At 40.7% G+C, this 12,372-nt stretch overlaps 1 protein-coding gene across 1 annotated transcript in view; it reads left to right on the top strand.

The window, feature by feature from the left end:
• slco2b1 (solute carrier organic anion transporter family, member 2B1) overlaps positions 1–12,372 on the top strand; it is a 70,467-nt gene that overhangs the window by 29,026 nt on the left and 29,069 nt on the right. Inside the window, exons 6-7 of the mRNA XM_012818516.3 lie at positions 956–1,054; positions 10,970–11,100. Coding sequence (XP_012673970.1) covers positions 956–1,054; positions 10,970–11,100 — 230 coding nt within the window. The remainder of the gene's footprint in view (positions 1–955; positions 1,055–10,969; positions 11,101–12,372) is intronic.

Below are 12,372 nucleotides of genomic sequence, written 5' to 3'. Positions count from 1 at the left end.
TGTGGAGTGCTATTTAAATCGCACTGCCCAACTGCGCCTATAGTCTATATATGTCTATGATTGCGCCCCCCCCCCAAAAAAAAAATCACCAGCCGCCACTGTCCAAGACGGTTCTGTTCTCATCTGGGTCTGGCTCTTTGTCTTTGTCTGTCCAATTATATAATATTGTTATTACCATTATCATTACTTTTATAAGGCCCACTAGAAGTAGTGGTATGTTATTTCTGTTCTGCTCAGGCAAGATCTTTGAAAGGATCTCTTAAATAGCCTATACTTTTTTTAAGATTACAATTATTTAGCATATGGCTCTTTATCCCTGTACTTTCTAGCATGGTCATTTAATCCCATATTTGGTGATCAGTCTACCTGTCCTATGTGTCTCCTGGTCCACATTTGTCTCTGGTCTGGAGGCTTGTGATTGCTCCTCATCTTAAATGTAGTGTATTTATAATAAATTGCCATTAGTAGGCTTAAAATATTAGTTTGAAAATATGAGCCTGTTTCACATTAATGAATTAGCCTACACATTGTCATCTTTATCACATTGCAATGTCTCTGTCTCACCTGCTGGTTTGCTTTTTTGTAACCAACTCTGCAAAGATGTGCTCCCCTTTGCTGCCTCCTTTAGCTGATTCTCTCTCTCCTGAATCCTTATCTTTTCCATAGGCATTCTAGCTTCTACCGCACTCTACACTTAACAATACCCAAAACAGTGATAGGATTTAGGCATTTAACCATTTACCATCCACCCTTTACCCTGGATAGTGTGTGGCGTGCCATTGTATACATAAGATACATATATACAAAGGATAACAAGTTGAGTTGTTGAGTTACGGTATGTCAAGGAAAACAGAAAGCTTTGTGTATATTATTGTATGCCCCTAATGCACATACAAGAAGATTGTTAGGCATGGATTAGGAAAAACATGAGTATTATTTTCTCCCTTGTTTTTAGGCATCCTTTTTGCGGTGACTGTGATTGGCCCAGCTTTCGGGTTCATTTTGAGTGCACTCATGCTACGTTTCAATGTGGACATTGACAAGCTTTCACATGGTAAGTCTGTGCTATTTTACTGTAAGTAAGCAACTACCAGTATGTTCTGTTTTGTAAGCATAAGGGCAAAGATGCACCAAGCCAACTGTAGAAAACTAGCTTTGTTTGGTTCAAGTGTATATATACAGTATGTAACCCTTTGGGTGTATAAAGTTACAATTTTAAGCTTATTAATTTATAAATAGAATTAAAAGGTGTGAAATATATTGTATCGTATGTTGTAAAAATGCTTTGATTTAAATGTGTTTTATATTATTTGTATGCCACGGACCAATCAGAGCGTGAGGTAAAATGTTAAGGGGTTAGGCGAGAGTGGAGAAGAGAAGATGGAAGAGAGCGGACACGGTTAGTCCAATGTCATTATTTGCGAGAAGAGATTTCACTGTTAATAGCTCCATCTCTAGGCTATTGGAGTGGAAGTTTACTGACATAAGATGTCGGATAGATAACTACGTAGTGAATGACAGTGTGTATCTATGAGTTTAGTGAGTAGAAAGTAGTGTAGTAGTGCAGTCAAGCGCCAGAGCCATTTTAGCTAGCTGACCTGCATGAGGCTGCCTAGGCACAATTGAATGTTAAACGGTAATTCACCGTGTAAGTGCTTGGACTTTGCAAAACCGATTCGACTGGACACCGGTGAGTTAGCTGTTCGCTTGGATAAGGCGAACAGAAGAATGAGCTCGACTGAACAGCCAATAGTTCACTAGTGTGCACGAGGAGCAACGTGGCTGCTTGTTTCAAGCAACTCGATGGAACTCCGCTACAATTCCACTGCAACCAGGTAACTGGTCTTGCCATTATTTTGGTTTTGCTTGCTTGAGTGAAGCGGCCGTTTAGTTTGTGGTCTCAACGTACTCTTAACAGGCCTGCAACACATTTCTGTAGGGTGGTTTGCCGGCATAGGGTACATTTTCTGTTGCTTGACTAACAAAAAAGGTGTTTAGTGTTGGACTAATTACATGTTAAGGACACTTTGTAATGTGTTTGGTTTGCCATTGGGTATATTCTGTATAGTGTATGCTTGAGAGTACAAGGCTTGGTTTAAATAAGGTTTGCTGTTAGAAACTATTTTAATTGATATTTAATTGTATTGTAATAAAATGTATATTGTTGGAAAGTATTAACTTTTATGTTTATTATATTTGATGGAGTGCCATTACTCATTTCAGGAGTGTAAAGTTAGATTGTGCTTTAAAATAACTGACAGGCGCTATATGAAGAGAAGTGTATCTTCAAAAACATTGTACATTTATTGTAGTTAAAGGATCATACATTTGTGGGATGAGCATCACGGCTTATTATGTGGGTAGCACCCAAGTAAAATTTGCCAAAATGATCTGCCAATGCTAAACAGTGTATTCTCCTGTTGATATTGATTCTTGTTTTGAGTTGTTTGGTGGATTGGATGATTGTTCCTTGTTACTGATAGAGAGTTCAAACAAGACATATTGGCAATTTTACACTTTATTCATTCAATACACCGTCAGGAGCCTCAGCAGCGGGTGGAAGATCCATACGCAGCCACAACAGCCTGGCACCTCCACCTCTTGCTGGTCACCAACCTGGTCACACGTTGCTGTGGATGAGTCGGAGGACACTCTAACACGTACAGCACGCCCAAGCTGATCCCACAAGTGTTCACATGGCAGGCCATTCCATTCTCTCCCTGACAGTGTATTAAATGAATAAAGTGTAAAATTGCCAATATGTCTTGTTTGTTCCTTGTTACTGATCGAGAGTTCAATCATCCAATCCACCAAACAACTCAAAACAAGAGTGAATACCAACAGGAGAATAAAGAATTTTGAAGAATGTTACTTGGGCGCTACCCACATAACCAGCTGTGCTGCTTATCCCACAAATGCATGATCCTTACAAGTTGGGCATCATTGTAAAGGTAAATTGGCTTTCCAACGATATAAAATACAATGCCAATTAGCATTGTAACAACAGAGAAATAATCGACCGAACAAATTTCAAAACTTTTTTTGACGAGTTTATATAATATTATATATATATATATATAAATACTAGGGCTGTCAAAGTTAACACGTTAATCTATGAGATTATTGTGGCCGAGAAAATATTTTAACGCAGTTAACGCAACTTTGTTTACTTCCGGTGTGCGTTGACCCCTGACACGAAACCGCCACGTGCCTGCAGTCAGTTAGATAGGAGAGACCGATACGGTAGTTGAAGATGGAGAGAGCTGAGGGATTGTTGGGCGGAAAGTTTCTGTTTAAGAGGCAAAATTACGGAACAATCGACAAAACTAAAGTTGTATGTAGCATTTGTCAAGCTGAATTTAGCTACCATTTAGCTGAATTTAAGAACCATTTTATAAACACTGCAAATGTTCCACAAACGTTCTTACAACTAAACAAATCAGGAGTGCATCTGAACCTCCTGGGTGGTACACTTACTAGGGAATAAGCAAATTCAAGTCTGCACAACTCCCAGACTTACAAAATCTGTACAGTGGGTCAAATGGCTTCTTATCAGAGGACCTATCTGTAATCTTACACCAAAATACTTCCTTTGTTTGTATTCACAGCAACCCCCATGCATTGAGTGCTATCAGACACAGCATGGCCTGGCCAATGTTCAACTAATGACCATATCCTGCATTCCTTTAACGCTTGGTTGCTTGCTACAACCTCCCCCCTTGTCACAAAGAAAACACAAAGGATGTTTGTTTGATCTGACCCATCTTCTTGAGGTCGGCCGGGAAGAGATAGGATGGGGGGAGGGTTGTCTGGCAGAAGGGGAACGGAAACAACAAGTGTTGTACACAGCATGCATTTGGTAGATGTACATAATATATATACAAACATCATATGGTATATACATGATGCATACAAAAACAGCTTAGTGGGTATACACTGTGCTCATAGGGTTACTGTTACAGGGGTAAGGAGAGTAGGAACAGAAAAAACATGTCGGTGGTGGCAATAATATATATGGCCTATAAATGCCTGCATAGGGTATGGGGTAGAGTAAGTGTACGGTGGTGATGGGTGCATGCGGGCCGAGGGTTTCTACAGGTAGATCAGGTGAAGAGACTACAGCAGCGTCCCATAGCGAAGATAGTCTAGACTAGGAGAGAAAAAAGAAGACAGAGTGAGTGGGTATAGTGTGGCTGTCCATATGCGTAGATGAGAAGTAGTGGTGGTGAGGAGCAATGTTTCCACAGCCATCAGCAATTGGATCATGCTATAAGAGAGAGAGAACATTTTTGTTTTGTTTTAGGTAGTCAATTAACAGTAGGCAATATGGCCATTTTATCATTTAATATAGGCATTAGCAATGTGATATAAAAGGAGAGGGAGAGAGCTGCATGGGTAGGTGTATGGGAATATTATTTAGCATTTTGTTTTGTTATTGTTGTGGCGAGATTGAATCTCCCTACACCTTTCTTTCAATCAGAAGACCGGAGACTGCTTGCTGGAATCTGGAAGTTTATTATTGTAATCAATAAGCTACAACAAGGAGAGATCCATGGATTGTCTCCAAGTGTGAACGCTCTGCAGGCTCTTTTATACCCTTAAGCGTATGTGTGTCTTGTGGTTATTCTTGTATGGCTGTTTACCTGAACTACCTATCTAATATTAGCCTATATGTTTCCTTATATGAGCTCTTTTGTGAGCGTTATCCCCTCACGAGGGTTCTGTCTCCAAGGGCGCCTGGTGGGGCCCCTGCAAAGTCAATTATCTAGTTTTTATATCTTTCTCAGCTGTTCAGCCTATGTAATTGTTAAACAAGGCCTTCCATACTGCTGAATCAATCCATGTATCTCTTAGTTTAGTTTAAATATCCTACATATTGTTTAGTTATGTTGGCTGGCATGGTGCATGCAGATTTGAGTTAGGATGGCAGGTGCCTAACCGGCTGGAGACAGCCGCAACACGCGCCATATGCTGTAAAGGCCCTCCTTCATGATACAACATACGCTATCTGTAGCACAGTTTTATGGATTTGGGGGATTTTGTATGTGTTTAGTTGTGATGAGTTATGTTTAGTTATGTTGGCTGACTTGGTGCATGGGGAGTTTTAGTCATAAGCTTTGTAACGGTGGCAGGGTACACAACAGTGCCCAATTGGCTGGTGGCAGCCGCAACACACGCTGTATGCTGTACTCGGGATCCGTAAAGGCCCTCCTTCACGATACAACATACGCTGTCTGTAGCCCAGTTTTATAGATTTGTTTTTTTTTGTATGTGTTTAGTTATGTTTAGTTGTGCTGGCTGGCTGGCCCGACAGGTGATGGGGTTTTTTTGGTCGCAATTACTTGTGGCTATAGGATGCACTAAAGAGGATTGTCTTTAGTCTTGATTTGAATATGGAAAGGGTGTCTGCATCTTGGATGAGTGAGTGTACGAGCAGCAGCATTCTGCTGGAGGCTCTTTATTGAGTTGTTGCTGCATCCAGGCAGGAGAGCATTGCGGTAATCTAGTCACGATGTAATAAATGCGTGGATTCGTTATTCTGCACCTGGAGGGATAGGATCTGTTTTATGTGTGAGTCAAGTAGGAGGTCTTGGTTGATAGGTACAAGGTTTTTGATGCTAGTATTGGGTGTTAATGAGATGACATTTAGTGTCATTCTCAATTGATCGGGGCCTACAAGCATAACCTCAGTTTTATCAGAGTTAAGGAGCAGGGAGTTGTTAGCCATCCAAGATTTTACATCTTGTAGGCAGTTTTCTATCTTAGGTAGATGTACAGAGGTTAAGTAGGGTGGAAGAATTCGTGCCACTCCTGGGAAGGTTCACTACTGTTCCAATTTTTCTCCATTTGTAGATAATGGCTCTCACCGTTGTTGGCTGGAGTCCCAGAGCCTTAGAAATGGCCTTGTAACCCTTTCCAGACTGATACATGACAATGACTTTGTTTCTCATCTGTTCTGGAATTTCTTTAGATCACGGCACCACTGCTTTTGAGACCTTTTTGCCTACTTCACATTGCCAGACAGGTTCTATTTTAGTGATGTTTAGATTCAACAGGGCTGGCAGTAATCATGCCTGGGTGTGTCTAGTGAAATTGAAGCAAATTATCAATTCAATTTGGTTAATTGGTTGATTTAGTAACTAAGGGGGCAATTACTTTTTCACATAGGGCCAGATGGGGTTGGATAGCTATTTGTGTTCAATAAATGACATCATCATTTAAAAACTGTATTTTGTGTTTACTCGGGTTATCTTTGTCTAATATTAAAATGAGTTTGATCTTAAACATTTAAGTGTGACAAATATAAAAAAATAGAACAGATAATGGTCCTAATATATGAGAGAAAAAAGAGACGGGTAAGAAACAGAATATCAGAAGATTTGTCATACAAAATGAATAAAAAAACAATGCTCTGCCAATTATTTAAACATCTTATTAAAAAAAGAGATGGGTTAGAAACAGAATATCAGAAGATTTGTCATACAAAATCAATAAAAAAACAATGCTCTGCCAATTATTTAAACACCTTATTCTATGGCATGGCTAACCAGGGTGGTGGGTGGTCTGTTCCTACTCCCCTTACCCCTGTAACAGTAACCCTATGAGCACAGTGTATACCCACTAAACTGGTCTTGTCTGTATTATGTATTTACCACCGGATGTCTGTATATATATTATGTACATCTACCAAATTCAGGCTATGTACAACACCTGTTGTTTCCCTTCCCCTTCTGCCACACAACCCTCCCCCCATCCCCCCTTCCTATCTCCACCCGGCCAACCTCAAGCAGATGGGTTCCCCCTTATGTGCCGTGGTTCTGCTTAAGGTTCCTTCCTGACTAACGGGGAGTTTTTTCTTGCCCGTGTTGCCATTGTGCTTGCACTAAGGGGGTTTCAGGCTCTGGGCTCTGTAAAGCGCCTATAGACAATTGTATTGTTATGGCGCTATATAAATAAAATTGAATTGAATTGATCCCCTCTGGAGTACAAACCCAGTGATGGGGCATGGCCTTTGATACCAACATGGTGTCCAAGTCTCTGTAGTCAAATCAAATGTTCTACAGTGTCCAAATCAGCACTAAGAACTACAAGAACCAGTATTGAAATGCATCCATGATCAGATGCAATGAGTAGATCATTTGGAATTTTGACTAAGGCCGATTCAAATTGTGATGGGCTCTAAAGCCAGAATGGAGATCTTCTTGGATGTTGTTTTTATGTAAAAAGGAAGTGAGTTAATTTGCTATTACTTTTTCAAGTATTTTGACAGGAAAGGGAGGTTGAATATAGGCCTATAATTAGCCAGGTTATCGGGATCAAGGTTAGGTTACAGAGGGACTCACAGTGCTTCCTTCCAGGGTCATGGAGAGGGAGGAGATAACTGCGACAGGTTATAGGAACAGTGTTTGACTGCATTGTGGATTTTTGTATGTCTAGCGAAATTGTTGGAGATAATTTTTGAACACTGTTAATGACTTAAGAATATATTAATAAAGCTCCTTGTATTAATAATTACCTTGTATGAATCATGTGCTTATGTAAGCAGGAACATGGCTTTGATTATTTGGTGCTGACACCATATAGTCTGCATATGAGTAAAGGCTGAGATATGCTTCTACGACTGCGTCGAAGCAACTGTGTGGTCACAGTAACGGAGTCGAAAACCTTTTGAAGTTCTCCTTCGGTTGGTGGGTGTCGCAAAGTAGTTCACCACCAGAACCGTACCAGAAACGTTTTTTTTTTCCGAAGACCAGGCGACGCTGAAAAAAAAAGATGGCGGACCAAACTCCGTAGATGGTCGTATTTGTACATAAAAGTTGTTTGTTAGGGAGTTACCGAGAAGTAGACACTGTGCAATGTAAAAACCCCGTTTTTAGCTAATTGTATTTCTGACACTGACTTTTACTAGGTCAACATGAGATGGGGATGTGCCTTCTGTGCCTGGAGAATGAGGTGAGTGTGGCTGGTAGTTCAGACATGAACTTTATAGTAGTCTTGTCAAAACAACGGCTGTAGAAGTGGATTGACTCCAAATGTCTGCAGAGTTCTAATTGCATTTTGAAAGTTATTGAGTGATGGGACAGTATTTTGAGGTAGAAGTATTAGATGGTCGATTTCTAAACCATATGGTAATACAAGATCAATGGTGTGGTTGCAGTCATGAGTGGGCGTGTTTACATGTTGGGAAAACACAATGGAGTCTATCAGTGATTGGAATGCCATTGTAAGACTATTGTTTTCTTTGTCCCTCAGGATGTTAATATCTCCCTCTATAAAAACTTTATCGGAATCAATAACCACGGTTGATGGGAAGTCGGATAACTCTGATAGTAATTCAGTGTGGCCAGGGGGTCTGTGATTTTCCAGTTTGGGTATATAAGATGGATGAGAACTTAAAATTATTTAAATTTAAAGTCAGGTCTTGGGGAAATTCCTAGGTTGGCAAGGTAAATTGTTGTTATTCCACCTCCACATTCAATACTGCAGGGCATATGGTATTTAACATGACTTGGAGGTCTTTGACTCGTTCAAGGCAAAATATCCGTCTGGTTTTAGCCATGTTTCAGTTCGAAAAATTATTTGAAATTTGGTTGTCTGTCATCAACTCATTAACCAGTGCAGCTTATGATAAGTACCTTATATTAATAAGAACCAAGTTTAGGTTTGTATTGGTAGGGTTTTGTATCCATAAAGTCTGTATCTTTATCAGAGATTCCTGTCTTATGTCTGATTACTGTGATTGGAGTAGTTTGCTTAAATGCTCTGGGTATGGATACTGTTTGTATGTGACTAAGTATGGGCAATGATTCAATTGGGGCAGTTGTGATTTGTCCAGGGCTATAGTGTTACCTCCTGGTGTTCATTTTGGATTGTCAGCAACCTGCTTCGGCTGGGTATGGCGTTAGATTTCTAAAGAGAAACAGCACCCTACTGGGAAGTGTGAATGCCGTCTCTCTGTGGAGGCCCTCCAGAATATTTGCCAGTTGTCAATAAAGCTTGCATCATTACATGAACACCATTCTGATAACCAGGAATTGAGTGATGACAATCTGCTATACATCCCATCACCACGGTTAATGACTAAGGGAACAGAACATACAGAATCTGACATTTGCTGCTTGGCTAGAGTAAACGCTGACACGAAATTAAGCTTAGTGATCTCCGGTTGCTGCAAGCGGACATCGTTTGTGCTGGTGTGGATACGAATTTTGAAGTATCTGTTTAGAATTTGCAGTCAGTTTAAGGTATGGTTCGATGTTAAAAACTCTAGCTCCAAGAATACAGTTGACAGTGGCCATAAGAGTTTCCACCCTAATGTTTCTCTGAGCTGAACCGGCAACTACCAGAACTTTATCAGCATCAGTGTTGCTAAGGGGGGAGAATCTATTAGAGATGAGAGCTACACCGTAAATCATTCTTGTATTTCGTTGCCAAAGGCTTGCTAGTAGGCTGAGTTCTGTTGGTCGACTGCAACCGCATCTACTACCGGAGTTTCACTAACTAATGTTAGCGAGCTAATTTGGTCTACATTGTGAAAACACGATTCAAGCTAATTTGTCCTTATCTCCAGACTAGCCAATAATCTACATTTGTTATACGTATTATGACGCTAAAGGAGGCTGAGAATTAGGCAAACATATTTCACAGTCGGCTAACAGACAGACACAGGACGAGAGGGAGAAGCCATGGCACACACAGGTAAATTATCCAACCAGTGATAGCTAGCTAGCATCACTGATGGGGATTGGCAGGGAAGGAAGAAATTCAATAGAAATTCAGATATAGAAGTAATTACAATGTAATGTCACAAGCAATTGTGATAAGAATTGGCACCAAAACATTTTTGTTCAGAAGCACCTAGCAGCGTACAGCGTACTCTGTCGAAAAGGAAATGATGCAATGCGCCTGCTGCAGCCGAGGAGAGGAAATGATGCAAGCGTCTGCTGCAGCCGAGGAGAGGAAATGATGCAATGCGCCTGCTGCAGCTGAGGAGAGGAAATGATGCAATGCGCCTGCTGCAGCTGAGGAGAGGAAATGATGCAAGCGTCTGCTGCAGCCGAGGAGAGGAAATGATGCAATGCGTCTGCTGCAGCCGAGGACAGGAAATATTCTATTGTGACTAACTTCCACCTGTACAATCTGAATCTGGGTGCAGACTTATCTTCAACAATTAAACAAATACAAATATGTGATGTTGGGTTTTCATGCAATATGAATTTGTTCTTTCAGATTTCAGTGTACCATTGTAATAGGAATTTCTTCCACCAACAGTAAATATTGGTGTGCATAAAAGGTAGAAAGACTTCACAAATGCATTGGAATTTGGAGCTGTGGTGAAGATCTAAAATGTTGCCAGCAATAAAATATCACAAATTTTGTGTAAATTTAAAGGGTGAAATAGTTTACATGTACATATTGTTATATAAATGTGTCAAGTTTGTGCACTGATTATATGAATAAATATTGTATAAATATTTCTTTTGCACAATATGCTTTGCTTTTACCACACCATGTTGAGATTAGGGCAAGATTTCAAAAGAGCGCTTCTGTCGGAAACATCCCCTTCTGATTCTGACAACTACCATCTGATTTCCAACAGGCATACAGCAGTGGTTACTTTATGTTCATGTGGTTACAATATGAACTTTACTTTTATCATTTAGCTGATGCTTTTCTACAATGAGACTTACTGTGTAGCACACAATAACACTTTCCATCAGTGGGTGTGCTTCCTAAATATTGAACCCATGACTTTAGTTTTATCACACTAATAGTAACACTGATGCTTTACCAGGTGAGCTACAGGAACAAGAGCTACAGCTAGGAACCATAAGTCAACTTCATGAACAGGGCGTGTTTGGGGCAGTGTCTATGTGCTGGTCTTCACTCATGACAGCAGTTACACCATTAGTGGTATTATGGTATAGCAAGTATACCATTATCATTTGAAAACATTTTCTCTTTCCAGATGACATCAGAATAGATCGAGATGACCCAAGATGGATTGGTGCCTGGTGGTTGGGATTCCTAGTGGCTGCTTCGTTCCTCTTCCTCAGTTCCGTGCCTTATCTCTTCTTCCCGAGGACCATGCCAAAACAGGTAGATAAACAACTGGAAACATCTGTAAGCAACCTTGGCACCTGGGTTGACATTTGCAGTAACAAAACCTTGTTGACCTGCTGACACTGCTTCTCAGAATACGTAGGGCTTTATTGAAAGCAGAGATGGGGACTTGAGTTGCACTTGAGTCGTTCACACAGACTTGAGACTTGAAGGGTGAGGGTTACACAGACTTGAGACTCGACTGGAGATTTGGGACTTGTGAACAATCTTCATTTAGTTTTTTGTCTGATTGAAAGGGATATAGCCAACTATGTAAGAGTTAGATATTGATGGATTTTACATACCAAGCCATGCCAATAGACCCCCATGTCTACAGACATGGCCAGATGTTTGGAGCCAGGCATATTAGCATTTAGATAATCGTGGTCAACTAGACCCCTCTGCCTGGCATTCACACCCCACATTTCTCCCTCCTCTCATTCCCCCACCTCCTAGCTTGACCCCCAGACATGGATACCCCCCTTCCCCCAAGCAGACATTTCGCCCATGTCCTCTCCCCCACGGAAAGAGTGACATCAAGAACCCACACCACAGCATTTCATGAATTATGCCGTTGTGTTAATTCTACCCTATATAAACTACGTAGTTCTGTAAGGATGTTGAAGAGTATTCTCGTGACTTGTGACCGTGCAATCCAAGATTACTGTGCAGATATTCCGAAGCTAAAACTTTGTTCTTTCTCTAAGCCGCCTTCCCGGGTTCTCTTACTACTACCAGCTAACTTGAACCAAGGATACGACTTTGGCGTTTCATAAAAGATTTGCAAAGAACAGCATACTCTTTCATAAGGGATGCACCTTTTGCTTACAAAACTACTCAGACGAAACAATGTAAAAAGACGGAACAGAAACTTGTTAAGAAGCATCATGTAGTTGCTCTCTAAAGGAGAGGGGGCATGATGTAGCTTGTTACCAAGACCAATGCAATGGATTTTCAAGACCAAGACACACACACACACACACACACACACACACACACACAGAGTCTCTCTCTCTCACACATCACACATCACACACACACACTCACACACACACAGAGTCTCTCTCTCTCACACATCACACATCACACACAAACTCACACACACACACAGAGTCCCTCTCTCTCACACATCTCACACACACACACACACACACACACACACACACTATAGAGATATTACCTTGAAGTTATAGCATGGCTTGGTTGAGTCTATTGAGTGGTGGAAAGAAGTAGTTCTATAAACAAGTCACTTATCGTGATTAAAATGTA

Source organism: Clupea harengus, chromosome 19, assembly GCF_900700415.2.
Source record: "Clupea harengus chromosome 19, Ch_v2.0.2, whole genome shotgun sequence".
Taxonomy (NCBI): Eukaryota; Metazoa; Chordata; class Actinopteri; order Clupeiformes; family Clupeidae; genus Clupea; species Clupea harengus.
Note: the sequence above shows the minus strand (reverse complement) of the source record. Positions and strands in the feature narration are given on the sequence as shown.